At 38.4% G+C, this 14,557-nt stretch overlaps 1 protein-coding gene across 2 annotated transcripts; it reads left to right on the top strand.

The window, feature by feature from the left end:
• Nucleotides 1-276: 276 nt before the first annotated feature.
• Nucleotides 277-13,562, top strand: fus (FUS RNA binding protein). 2 transcript variants are annotated; one of them, XM_084411953.1, is made up of 15 exons: nt 277-411; nt 1,473-1,497; nt 1,602-1,762; nt 2,383-2,557; nt 2,677-2,927; nt 4,533-4,740; nt 7,373-7,407; nt 10,111-10,143; nt 10,231-10,340; nt 10,418-10,547; nt 10,648-10,749; nt 10,823-10,976; nt 11,184-11,281; nt 12,930-13,065; nt 13,195-13,562. In XM_084411953.1, exons 1-15 carry the CDS (start codon nt 399-401, stop codon nt 13,232-13,234), a joined length of 1,671 nt encoding a protein of 556 aa, XP_084268079.1. In that variant the 5' UTR covers nt 277-398; the 3' UTR covers nt 13,235-13,562. The 2 variants fall into 2 exon arrangements, with proteins under 2 accessions (XP_084268079.1, XP_084268080.1); XM_084411954.1 differs by having other exon boundaries at nt 10,648-10,731; nt 13,195-13,553.
• Nucleotides 13,563-14,557: the final 995 nt, after the last annotated feature.

The following is a 14,557-nucleotide window of genomic DNA, read 5'->3' as shown; positions in this document are numbered from 1 at the left end:
TAAATATTTTCTAAGTACAAATTCAGTGAAGTGCCTCAGGGACATGGCAAAGCTTAGTGTACAATAGATATAAGACATTATTTTATGATAAAAATTATTTCAATTTATTTTTTTATTTTTTATTCATCACAATGAACATACCAAAGTATTGTGAAAAGCTTTTAATATTCCATTTTGGTGACCACCTTAAAAAAGTGAAATATTACCGAATCTCAGGAATGACCCAAACCGGTCCGGCGCCGCCTGCAGGTTCATACCAACACAACAACATGACAGCGTCACTCATCAGTCTCTCACCTCACTCTCCGCACAGTTGCGCAGTTGGTACTGATAACCAAAGGTGACTGAGCTCAAATTGGGCTTCTGCATCAGCTCCTAAAAGGATTTCAAGCGCTATCATGGCGTCAAATGGTAAGATAGGTCAATGTATTAGGCCTATTATTATTTGTATTTTATTATAATCTCTAACGTTAGGTTTTGACGAAACAGCATCTAATGCAAAACGTAACTTACCTAGTAATTTTCATTTGTACTGTTCACTCACAAATGGCGAGGTGATGTAATGTACGTGTTATAGAAGCAATTTACCCATTTGGAGCATTTATATATTATTTGTGAAAAGGCGAAATGAAGAACATGTCGGCATCCGCCATTTTGTTTGCAGCTCTTTCAATTTGAGCTGGTTTGTTCTATTACTGACCTATATTTACCCTGAGACCATACTGAATATTTTTTCGATTTAAATTCAGTTTAATCTCTAATCTTTAACCATTACACTGGTAGCGACGCGACAAAAATGTAACGCCCCCATTACGATTACAGAACTGTGAGCGTAAGGGCTCATTTATTAAAACGGGAGCTTGTCTAGTTGAATAGTTAGATTAACGTTACCCAAAAATGAAAATGATGTTATCATTTACTCATCCTCGTGTAGTTCCAAACCTTGACTTTCTTCTGTGGAGCATGAAAGAAGAATGTTTTGGTCACCATTGACTTTAATTGTAAGGACAAAAAAGGGTAATTTCTCAAAATATCATATTTTTATGTTCCACAAACGTAACTCATACAAGTAAAATGTCACGATTCTAAAAAAATATTACACAATGTTCGTTTTTGGGTGAACTATCCCCAGACTAGTACTCTATCTTCCCAAAGCCAATGAGATGGTCCTCACTGCAGAACACAAGATCCAGGGGGCGTGGTTGGATCCAGATCCAACTCCTCCCACCCTATAACCTACCCATCTCCACCCCCTGATCCCTAAGCCCACCCCTAAACCTACCAATCTCCACCCCTTAGATGTGGATCCAACCCCGCCCCCTGGATCTTGTGGACTGCATTGAGGTGCGTGCTACTGAAGCCAATGCAGACTTTTGATCAGATGCAGATTCATGATCTTGCCAGTATATGTAAATTACTAAAAAACAAACAAATAAACACCATGTATAATGCACATTGTCTTTTCCCATTAGATTATGCTCCAACCTCAAGCCATGGGTAAGTTTAATGCATCCTTTCCAAAGTCTTATCGTAATATTGCATTTATCGTAAGATTTCTCACATTTCTCATTAAAATAATGAATTCATTTTGTTGTGCCCAGTTACGGTGGCTATGGAGGACAGTCCAACCAGAGTTACAGTCAACCCCCTGGCCAAAACTACAGCCAGCAGAGCTTAGGAGGATACAGCCAAAACTCAGAGAGCAGCTCTGCTCCTTATAATCAGAGTGGATACGGCTCCAATTATGGACAGTCCCAGTCAGGTATTATACTGCAAATGCTGTGAAAGTTAAAGTCAACATGAAATCAAAATGAACAATTCTCTTTTTTTATGGAATAATGCCGTATTTAATATAAATTATTTATCCGTTTTCATGTGCCCTCGTATTCTTTCATCAAAATAACTTCACACACCAATTGCAACAACTGCTCTTCTCTGATGACGTGTTTCAGGGTTGCCAGGTTTGCGTAACAAAACCAGTCCAATGCTATTCAAAACCCATCCAAAACAAAAGCAAAAGGGAGGGTGGGGGTTTCCCCGGGAAAAATCACATTCCCCATGGAGAGGGTTGCTCAAATCCACAATCTAACAAAACAACCCGCGGCAACAGTGTAAAAGTAGTCCAATTGCATGGAAAAACTACGGATTTGGCAACACTGATCTGTTTACTGGGGCGGGACAACCTGTCACTCACATGAGATCACAGCAGTAGCACACCACAATGAACCAATCAATCAAACCAATCATTTCCGAAGGACAAAATCAAGTCCTGCCCTTCATTTTGTTTCTTGTTCAAGAAGCAGTTTCACTCGGTATATACGTCACAACAGGCAAGAAAAGACTATCACAACTTCCATTTCATGCCGACTTTATCTTTTTTAGGAGGATATGGGTCTCAGCTTCCCTCTCAGGGCTATAATCAGTCCAGTCAGTCGTACAGCTCTGGAGGCTACAATAACAGCAGCCAGCCTCCAGCAGCTCCAAGTGGAGGATACAACCAGCCGTCTTCTTACTCCGGCTATAACCAGCATCAATCTCCTACTTCATCTGCCTCTAGGTGAGATTTCACTGGTGAATCTTTTTGTCAGTGTGTCTAAATTCTAGTTTTTTTTATGCCCAGAAGGCCAGAATATGGCGTTATTGATAAGAACATGTTAAACCTATTTTGTGTTTCAGTAACTATGGGAACAGCTCCCAGTCGTCTGGCTACGGTCAGCAGCAACAGCAGCAGGGTGGGGGTGGTTATGGTGGCAGTGGAGGTCAGTCTGGAGGATATGGGAGCAGTGGAGGACAGAGCGGTGGATACGGGGGTAGCGGGGGCCAACACCAGTCCTCTCAACATGGAGGAGGTCCTTACAACCAATCTCCCAATTACAGCTCTCCTCCACCTCAAAACTATGGGCAACAAAATCAGCACGGACAGGGAGGTGAGGTTGAGAGATTCCTTCAGCAAGTTAACACATAGAAGTTTGATTTGATTAGCTATATAACGATCTTGGTAATAGAAAATAAAGCTGTTCGGTCTCTAATTCTAAGACTAGAGAATTGGCATTTTCTATATTTAAAAACTTGTTAGCAACTTGCTTTTTTAAAAAGTTCAATGGCCTGAATATTCATGTTTCAGTTGTTTATGTTGTAGAACAAAACAAGTAATTGTAACCAAATTCCTAAAGAAATATCACAATTCTATACTTACAATTCTATACTACTCAATATACAGTATGAAAAATGGATATTCATTTTGAAATTTTCTGAAGATTACATTTAACAGTGTACACAACTTTTAAAATCTGAACATATTTTAAAATACAAGCCATCATTCACTTGCTGACTTTGTAAATGGTTACAGAGGACAAATTGGGCATCATACACTTAACGACTGAGGATCACACACTACAAGTCGTTACAAACACAAACTCATGCATATACGCGCGTCACAAATGCGCATGACAAATGTAAACAAAATGTGTTCTAAAATTGGCTTACATTTTTTTTATATTCTCCCACTGGAATAAATCTTAGTCTGAAACTAGAAAATCTGAGTCTGTGCCCATCATACACTAGGTGATTTTCTGTGAAATCTGGCAACTCAAATCTGCAGACTGGCTCTGACTTTCGGTAACTAGCGTAAACCCATCTAGACTGTAAATCGGGGCAAAAGTCATGTAGCGTATTCTAGTCTTAAGATGACGGCAAAGGTAGTTTAAATTTAAAAATAGAGGAAATGAGCATGCAAAATTTGATATTGAAGGGTCTGTTTGCACCTGGTCACTTCATGCGTTTTACTGATTGGATAGCTATCCATTTTGTTAAAACTTCCATTTACACTTGGCCACATAGATGCGTCTCTGAAAGTTCACGTCAACGAAAGCAACAGGTATGAGCTGCAATTTATTTATCATCGGCTAATTTCAAGGTCAAAGACCACAACAGGAGAGAAAGTGGCATCAGCACTGGTAAGATAATTTAGTCTCACTACTTTTAATGAAGTTGATTGTGTGTTGAGCTTCAGGATGCGACGGCAAACTTTCAGTTTGTTTTGTGGCAGTTTGCGCTTCGGCTTGCTGAAGAGATGGGCTACTCATCTGCGTCGGGCCATATCTGTGGTGATGTGTGTTCCAGTTGAGCTGTCATATGTTGCTACCGGGAGCCGGTAGCCTATAACGCGCTCTCACATGTTTGTTTTTTTTTACATTTTGGAAGGAGTAAAAATGTGGTTTCAACAACCAGATGCATTTACGCTTGTCCAGTTTCATCCTCCTGAAGTGGTTTGAGTGATGTCAGAGATTAAAATCCATCTCAAATGTGTTTCGGAGGGCATTTACACCTTGTCTTTTGACTATCGGATAGCTATCTGATCAGAGAAAATGCATGAAGTGTCCAGGTGTAAATAGGCCCTAATACTGGTCAATAACCTATATGGTATCAAGAAGTTGTACATCTCGCCTGAAAAAGTTATTTCAAAAAGCGATTACAATGAAAGGCTTAAATGTTTAAGGTTTCCATTCAAATATATTGCATTTCATTTCTAGGTTACAACCAGGATTCCCCACCAATGAGTGGTGGTGATGGTGGTGGTGGTGGAGGAGGAGGAAGAGGCTACGGTGGTCAGGATGGCGGATATAGTCAGGATGGTAGAGGTGGACGTGGTCGCGGAGGTGGAGGTGGCTTTGGAGGTCGAGGAGCGAGCGGGTTTGACAGAGGTGGTCGTGGAGGACCCCGTGGCAGAGGAGGAATGGGGTAAGCAAACATTCATATCACGCACTTCTTCCATCTCCTTCACCACATAAAGTCCACATGTATGCATCAGTGTGTCATTTAGGGAAAAAAATAACACCTTCAGGTAAAAGGTTAAAATAGAGCCGAAGGTGTTACACCACATCGACTGGCTGGGCTGAAAGTAAATGGTGGCCTAGACCACGGTAAACTACAGATAAAGTGTTTTGATTTGGGGTGTAAAGTTTCGGTCTACTTAAAACAGCAATATGGACAAAAAGTGAAACTGAATACAGAAAATTTGTCCAATTAGGAGCCAGAATGGTCTGGTGTATGATTTATTGGTGATCCTCATATTCATGTATTTACCTAAAATGATGCATGATGTTAAATCGGTGCCAGTGTGCTGAATATTTCCGTGTCTACACCCTTCACAAGATGGAACCAGCCAAAGGTTCACATTATATTGAACAAAAACTAATCAGAAGTTGCAATGATTGACCAGGTGTTTTTTTTGTTTGTTTTGTTTAAAAAAAAAAGAAAGAATCTGTTAATCGTTGACTTACCAGCAAAAAATTATTATGGGTGGACTGTCCTGTGGCAAAAAGTTGATAATTTTACTAGTTGCACTTACGGGAGTGCATCGCATCACATGTTTACCTTCACACGTCCACATTGCACATTGTGACCAGGACAGGAGTTTACTATTATTACAATTCATTGTATTTTTAAGTTTTATTTACGTTTTGTTTACATAAGCCGCGTTTCCACCGCAGGAACTTTCCCAAGGAACTAGGAACTTTGGGCTGGTATTCGGTGTGATTACACCGCAGGAACCAGGGTCTAAATGAAGTTCCGGGTAAATATTTCCCCCCTCCGAAAGTCCCTGCGTGTGAGGTACTACTTTTTCAAAGTTAGGAACTTTCAGGGGTGGAACTTGGGCGCTGAACATGCTGATTGGTTGAGTTTATGCCGCATTTTGATTGGTTGACTCCACGCAGCATTTTATTCTGTTGCGGTAACAGTCGTCTGCTATTCGAATCAACAATGGAGTTAAAAAAATACGACCGATGGACCGACGACGAGGTTCAGGCTTTAGTAAGCTTAAATTCAGAGGATGAAATCCAGTGGGAACTGTAAAGTCATGCGCAGTCCTACGTCACCGGACTATTTGCCTAATCTTCACGGTACTTTAGACCGCGGTGGAAACGCAGCTAGCAACAGGTCTGGGGGGAAAAAAGTTCCTGGGACAAATTGTTCCGGGTAATTTCGGTGGAAACGCGGCTATATAGTGTTAGCAGTGTAGTACATTTGTTTTCATTATGATTTCCCATTTTTCAGTAATGCTTTTATGTTTTAGTTTGCAATTAGTTTTAAGTAGGGATGCACCGATACTAGTAATCAGGTTGGATGCAATATAAAAATGTTCTGATGCCGTTAAAAAACGTTAACATGCAGCATATTGTGAATGACTATCAATGCTTTCCTAGAATTTTCTAGAATTTCAAAAGTAACATTGAGGTGTTTGAGTGGATTCATTCAGTCAGATGTTTTTAATGGGGAAAAGTGAGGACATAAGTGAGAGAGTGCTAAAACTCTCGCTTGTCTCTGCTTGTGCTCCATTTTATCCTCCCCAGATGCCCTGGTGATCAGCAAAGTTAACAGTTCAGGAAGATTTTAAACATTCAACCCTAAACGTGCTTGGAAAAAAAGTCTCACAGGTATCGGCCAAGTAAAGTATTGGTGCATCCGTAGTTTCAAGAACATACAGGTCTTTTACAAACCCCCCCCAACATAATAAACTTTTTATAAATAAAACATTAGCATAATTATTTGAAGCAGCAGATCAATCCCATCTGGCTGTGATCTCACCTGTTCTCTAAACCTTCTCCATCCTCTCCTACAGGATTATTGTGTGTTGCAATGCTTTAATGAATCTTTAAATCTCCTCCTAGGCTGTTTTCTACAAGGTTCAGCGATTTAGGCTTTTCCTATTGAAGAAGATAAAACAGAAACACAGGCTCTAGACAACTGGGGAAGTGAAGATTAGTCAAGAATAAATGAGGAATGTGTGATTATAAGTAATAATAATAATAAAGTCTAAGGATCCTTTCAAATCTTAAAAGGATCCCAAAACAGTATGGAACGGCTGGATTAATCCAAAAGGGGGAGAGTGGTCACAACAGTTATGTCTATTAATTTAAATGCAAAACTGAATGCAGTGTATGCAGTTTCTGTCCAAAGAAACAGAACACGGAGACCGTTTGGTATGTAATGGGTGAAGGTCCGGGGCTAAAGATATACCTTCGATCTGATAAAAGAAAATACTTGATTTTGTGAAAGAATGATTCAGTTCACAGATGCACTGCAAAGCTGCATGGTAAAAAATATATGGTAATTCTTTTGAGCAAAATAGGCCAAATGGTTATGATAGAGCATGACTTGGGGAAGGAATATCAAATGGGTTTCCAAAATTCCCTTATGGGTTATGAGGAAAGATGAACCTAGTGAGAGGGAGCAGAAAAGAAAAGGGCCAATGGGGAACTTGTAGAAAGGATGATGGAGATGGGTGGGCCCTTTCCAGCCTCAAGAGTGAAATGGGGCACCACCCTCATCAACCTTCAATTCGTCTTGCTTCTCTCTCCTTCTCCGTCAGAATGGGCGATCGTGGAGGATTCAATAAGTTTGGTGGTAAGTGACAAACTCTTCAAACAAGGAACTTCAGGGGTTTAAAGAGAGCCTAGTCTAAGAGGGAGGAGTGGGTGTCTGGTCGTGTCACAGAAATTTGCGTTATATTTTTAAAGGAATACACTGAAATGAATGCGATAACCACCTTGTGTGTGTGTGGTAAATATAAGTGGTAAACAACTACGCTTTAATGCATTTAGCAACAGCTTTCTCATTATGCATGGTTAAGGTAGAAACACAAAGTCGTCTGTAAACCGTTATAGTAAAAGACCTTAAGGGATCGTTCACCTAAAAATTTAAATTCTGTCGTCTCATGTCGTTCCAAATCTAAATGACTTTGTCCTCTGTGGAACACAATAGAAGACATAAGAGAATACTTTTTTTTTTTTGGGTGAATTATCCCTGTAAGTGCAATTTTTCAACAAATACATTCTCTTATTAGTGTCACTACACAAACGAGAAGGTATACAATGTGATTTTCAGAGTTCAAAATTAGATTTTTATTCATTTATTTTAGATGGATTTTCACAGGCGATCACTGGAATTGGAGATGAAGTAGAATCTATTGATCAGACACTGAAACGTGAAACAAAATGGTTGTTAATACGTGTTTGGGCAGGTATATCTGAAAGTCCAAAATCATTTTTATTTTATTTTTTCATTTTATATTAATGCATTTATCAGACGGTTTAATCAAAAAGCAGCTTACAATGCATTCAAGGTTAATATTTTTGTTTATCAGTATGAGCTTCCTGGGAATAAATCCCGCGACCCTCGCACCATGCTCCAGCTGATGTGCAATAAAGTCAGTTGTGGTTAAAAAAAGACTTCTTCAATGATTGTGGCAGTATTGTTTTTTTAGTGGCTGGACAGTAACGTGAAATGCACATACCTTTATCAGCTGTACAGTGTGGGACGGCATGTCTTCAAATGTCTGGGAGAATGTTGAACATTCAAAATATTCATCAAACTTATATAAAAAAATTCCTGTACCTTTTACTGGGTTTCATTTTTGGTCCATTTTTTAAAAAAATGTTATTGGAATTTACCGTGACGATTCCAATATGTGTGTTTTTTTTTTGTTTTTGTTTGTTTGTTTTTTGGAATTTCCCTTTTTGGAGCACCCATTTTATACTCTGAGCACTTTTCAAAAGGTTTCTAATGTGGCAAACAGCTGGATTCTGGAGGTTGTTCAAATTCATTTGTGTCCGGTGGTTTTAGGGTTGTACTGGTCTGATGAAGGTCCTAATGGAATAATTCTACACACAAAAAAAGTACATGAAAAAATTATTTAAAACAACAGGAATGGAGGCCTGGAGATGGAAGGATTACACATGTTTGTTTTGTTTTTTTCACAATGCATCACACAGTTTGAAATATGAAATATGTTCATAATTGTTTGAACATGTCAGCACCAGCTGGAAACCAACATCCTTGTGTTCACTACACTGTTTCTAACTGGTAACTACCTCAAAAGGAATCTAAAGGTATAACAAGGGGTCGAGACTTGCTTATCTGGCTAGCTCAAATACAATTTGATATGAAGCCAGATCCAGTAAAAATGGTCATGGGTTTCATGTGGAAGGAATATTTGCTGAAGATGATGATTTGTGAACTTAAAAAGTGGTCTTAAAGGCTGTTACGCTTTAGGGTTGAGGAACGTCTGTTTAATACAGTGAGTCATGGTCATATTTACTAATACTGAAAGTAAACCATTTGGGTTTCAATATTATTGATTAGACTGGTATAATGTGTAAGATTGCGGTTCATCATTGATCATCGTAATCTCTTTAAAACATCAGTGGTGTTGGTAACTATTCTAATGGTTATCTAAATGAATTGTGGTTGAATCAAAGTGGTTGCTTATGCTGGGAAAACCCAATATCTAGATTCACTCATAGACAAAAAGTATTGAGCAGTGTCTGACATATTGGCTGTTTGGAAATAATCTTTTGTGGGATGGAGAATGAGAACCTTATCACATGGCCTATGAACATATTGTCATTGATGTAATGGGTCGTAATGTCACAGACTGTTGTGCTGTTCAGTGCTAATGGAGTTACTGGGTTCTTAATAAAAAGGGTGAATGACATGTGACTGGTTGCAAAGTGGTATTCAGTTAAAAGTTGTCCTTATTAGCTGTGCATGTTTTACATACAACCAATGAGATGACAGAAACCAACAACAACAAAAGACCCAATAGCTGCTCACTGCAAAGCAGACTGTAAACGTATGGTCGGGTGGTTTTGCAGGGGATTGAATCAGATGGTTATTGCATGGTTTACAGCTTTCCAGAGAATGAGAGATTCGTGGTGTAAAAGCAAGTACATAAGTTGTCCGACATGTATTTCGGTTTACGTATGAGGATAAATCAAGCTACAGCTATCAGTATGGGAGGAAAGAATCTCTTAATTGAGTACTTGGACTACCAGTTTCGTCAATTCTGAAAACGAGTCGTGTCGTTAAGAAACAATGTTCAGATAGTGTTGGTTGGTGCTCGGTACTCTCATTTAGTCAAATATGCTGAGCTACAGATTTCCATCAGGTTCTGCTTTCTGTATCTGGAGCATAAATTATAATTGATTGTACAGATGTATATGACCCCATTAAAGAAAAGTCAAAGGATTACAAATGCGTAATAAGTGTTTGTAAATCGTGTGTTTGTGTACATACGTAATATTAATAAATGTTCCTTTCACTTAAAAGGGCCCAGAGATCATGGAGCCGGTGGGCCAAATAGTAAGTATACGGCAACTGATTTCTGCAGCTACTTGCATTATTAGACGATTTTCAAGCATGATTATAAATTTCACATTTTTGTTACAGTGCAGGAGCAGGATAACTCTGACAACAACACCATCTTTGTGCAAGGTCTTGGAGACAACTATACTGTGGACTCAGTTGCAGACTTCTTTAAACAGATCGGCATCATCAAGGTGGAAAAGCAAAAAGCTCCATTGTGCTGCAGCTACCTTTATAGTTCTCCTTGTCACAATATCTATTTTTTACACAGATCAATAAGAAGACAGGATTACCCATGATAAATCTATATACAGACAGAGAGTCAGGGAAGCTTAAAGGGGAGGCTACTGTTTCATTTGATGACCCCCCTTCAGCAAAAGCAGCCATTGATTGGTTTGATGGTATGTTGAAAGAGAACCACACAAGTGCCTACCTTCTAAAACAAAGCTGGAGTTTTTGGGCGTCTGTCCAGTCTAAGTCACGTTCATCTTTTCCCCTCAGGTAAAGATTTTAATGGAAATCCAATCAAGGTGTCCTTCGCCACTCGCAGAGCTGAATTTGGACGCGGCGGTGGCAGCATGAGAGGTGGTCGTGGTCGAGGAGGTATTTTAGGTTCTCTCTTTCTCTTAGTCTCTGTTTTGTTTTTCTGACTTGGGTTTTCTCTCTCTTCTTGCAGGGCCAATGGGCCGTGGGGGATTTGGGGGAGGCAGAGGTGGTGGTGGCTTCCCAGGTAACAATGGCGGTGGTGGTGGCGGCAACGGTGGTGGCAACGGTGGTGGTAATGGCGGTGGCGGCCAACAAAGAGCAGGAGACTGGAAGTGTTCAAATCCGTAAGTGTTGGTTTGCACTTACTTTTAACAGATTGTTTTGTAGCAAAATGTAAATATTATCATGCATCTCTAATTGGATATAAATGTGACTATAAGGCATTAAGATATTATAAACGTTAAGATTATGATTTTCTGGAAGGCTGATTTGAAATTTCACTTGACTTGATAAATTCATATTTTGTGTGCTTTTCTCTTGTGCGTATGCAGAACGTGTGGTAATTTAAACTTCTCATGGCGAAATGAGTGTAATCAGTGCAAAGCTCCCAAACCGGAAGGAAGTGGAGGTGGAATGTCGCCGATTGGAGGTAAAGAGGAACTTTCCTGTGAAAATTAAAGGGGTGGTTTACTGCCTTTTTTCTTTGCTTGATTGTGTTTATGGGCTGCAATATAACATGTCTTCGTGTTTCGTTTGTTAAAAAACGCCTTATTTTTCATAAATTTCACCTTTATTGTAAGCCGCTTCCTCCTCTGTCATTTGAACGACCGGTTGACTTCCTTAGTCTATGAAACCACTCCCTCAGAAAGAGGCAATGAGCTCAGATTGGTTAGTTCGGCCGGTGTGTTGTAATTGGCTAAACTGCGTCCGGAATCTTCACGCCCATTACCTTTACGGGCGACAGTTACATGTGCTCCTGGCCCGGTCAAATGTAATGGTGTCAATATTGCCTCATCAGTTTGAGCCAGAATCAGACCAGAGAGCGGTGATGAAGAGAGTCAAGCAGAACCTCCGCAAACACGGCTCTTACTAAACGTTTCTGAATGGTAATTTTTTTTTAATTATTATTATTTTCTCAAAGAATTTCCACACGCTGATACTTGAAAATGCTACTGCTGTTTGTTAGCTTTTGAGATACGGTTTCCCCCTGATTAAACATTTAATATAACTGAATACATGACTGAGTAATACCGTTTTTTAAACATATTGTTTTATTGATAGAATGAACAACCGTTTAACTATTCACAAAACTTACCGGTAGTATACTCAGTTTGTCGTTTTCTTTAGGTGTAACGTTACATGTGATAACAGCAGCTGAAGTTCGCTGTTGCGATAATTTTTTGAAGTTTGCACACGTTTCTTATACACACAAAATAACATCGAACTAACTAGCTACTATAACCAAACAGCTTTGGCATTGGTTTGCGTTCTTGATCAAATAAAAAAATTACGTCATAAAGTAGCTATACATGGAAAATACGTTTACAAAATTTGTACATATTACAAATTCGGGTCCAAAATGTTTATACGCATCTGTCATATACTAAAGCCAGCGCTGGCATTTTTTTACATCCTTGATAAAACTAAAACATTACGTCTTAAATTATACAGGCAAATACATTTAAAATGATTAAATCTTACTTGCAGGTTGTGGCCTCTGGTTTTAAAGCTGTAACTGCTTCATGTTGGAGTAATAGTTTCTTGTTGAATCCGACATTGAACTCGTGTAGATTCTGGAAGCTGTCTTCCGTAAAATGCGCAGCACAGAGAGCTAAACTACGATTGTAATTGTCAGGAACATAATCAAACTTAAATTTTTACCATTGTTGACGAACTACAGCGTCTGTAGGAAGCCTGAACACAGAAGACCTGACAGCTACAGCTCTCTCCACTATAACTCCTCCTCTTCGACAGCAGAACATGTTCCGGAGGGAGGGTTGATGTAAATGTATGGGTTAGTTACGTATAAAACCCGGGAAGTATCTCGTTGTAGTCCCATTCGAGTCGTTTTTGTAGGCATTAAACTTCCTGATTTTTAAAAGACGATATCTCCGCTTACGTTGAACTTTCAGCGCAGCAACTTTGCAGATACTGTTCATGCACCAACAGCAACATTACACAGTATTTAAAATGAAAAAAGTGAAATAGCAATCAACCACCCCTTTAACTGGATTTTGTGTCAGCATCTGACTTACTAGAGATAGTGGATTGCTGCTTAAATGCACCTATTTTTGTAGGTGGCTTTGGTGGAGACAGGGGCAGAGGCGGTTTCGATCGAGGTGGTTTCCGCAGTCGTGGTGGTGATCGAGGGGGCTTCAGAGGAGGGAGGGGAGGTGACCGGGGTGGATTCGGACCTGGCAAGATGGACTCAAGGTGAATGCTCTGATGATTCACACTGTTGCACATCTTAAAATGTTAATTGGTAGAAAACTGATTTTCAATATACACTATTCCCCAGAGAGTGACAAATGTATCTTAGTGCCTCTGTTGTGTGTTTTTCAGGGGAGATCACAGGCATGAGCGCAGAGACCGGCCTTACTAATGGGAAATTCTCTTTTGTCCAAATAAGACTTTAATTCCATGTGGGACCAGTATTCACTCCACTTCAACACTTGTTACCTTCTTCCAAACGTTTTGTGTTGTATGTTGTTAAAATAAGTGTTTTTGTTTTAGTTCTGGTTATATAACTTTTTGTACTATTCTCTCTAGACTCTGATATTGTTAATCATGAATAACTTTTTTTCTCTCTTTGAACTTGTTGGTGCTTAGATCACAGTAGTAATATTTGTGCAATTTATTAAATATACTTTCTTTGACTTTTTTTTTTTTTTTTAATTGTGGTTTAAAATTAAAAATGTCTGAAAAATAGTAAATCGTGATGTGGCATTACTTTATTATCTCACCTTCATTTCATTTCCAAGCACTTTGCATTTTTCTATCTCACTGACTTATGAGAGTAATGAACTGCTTATCTCTAAATAATCATCTCTTGAAATAAAATAAATGCTTACTGAAATTATATATAATATACACACACATACATACAGTCCCGGTCAAAAGTTTTAAAAATAATTATTTTTAATGTTTTTGAAAGAAGTCTCTTATGTTCACAGATTAAGCATTTATTTGAAAAACAGTAATATTGTGAATATGTTATTTCAATTTAAAATGTAATTTATTCCTGTGATGGTAAAGCTGAATTTTCAGCATCATTACTCCAGTCTTCAGTGTCACATGATCCTTCTGAAATCATTGTAATATGATGATTTATTATCAATATTGGAAACATTTGTGCTGCTTAATATATATTTTTATTTTTTACTTTTTTCAGGATTCATTGATGAAGTTTTTTGTTTGTTTGTTTTGTTTAAAGAACAGCATTTATTTAAAATGGAAAACTTCTGTAGTTTGGGGTCACTTATTTTTTCCTCCTTTTTTTGAAAGAAATGAATACTTTTAGTCAGCAAGGATGTGTTAAATTGATAAAAAGTGATAGTAAAGATTTATATTGTTAGATAAGATTTCTGTTTTGAGTAAATGCTGTTCTTTTTGACGTTTTATTTATTAACCATTCCTGAAAAAAGTAACACAGGTTCCAAAACAAATATTAAGCAGCACAACCGTTTCCAACATTAATAAACACTGAGCAGAAAATAATGATTTCTGAAGGATCATGTGACACTGAAGACTGGAGTAATGATGCTGAAAATACTGCTTTTACATCACAGGAATGAATTACATTTTAAAATATATTACAATAGAAAACCATTATTTTAAATTGAAATAATATTTCAAAATGTTACGTTAATGTTATGTTAAAAATGTGAAGTGTTTCCCACCTTTTACCAAGACCTGACTATACATT

This window comes from Rutilus rutilus (genome assembly GCF_951802725.1).
Source record: "Rutilus rutilus genome assembly, chromosome: 1".
NCBI lineage: Eukaryota > Metazoa > Chordata > Actinopteri > Cypriniformes > Leuciscidae > Rutilus > Rutilus rutilus.
The sequence above is the reverse complement of the archived record's forward strand: the minus strand, read 5'-3'. Positions and strand labels throughout refer to the sequence as shown.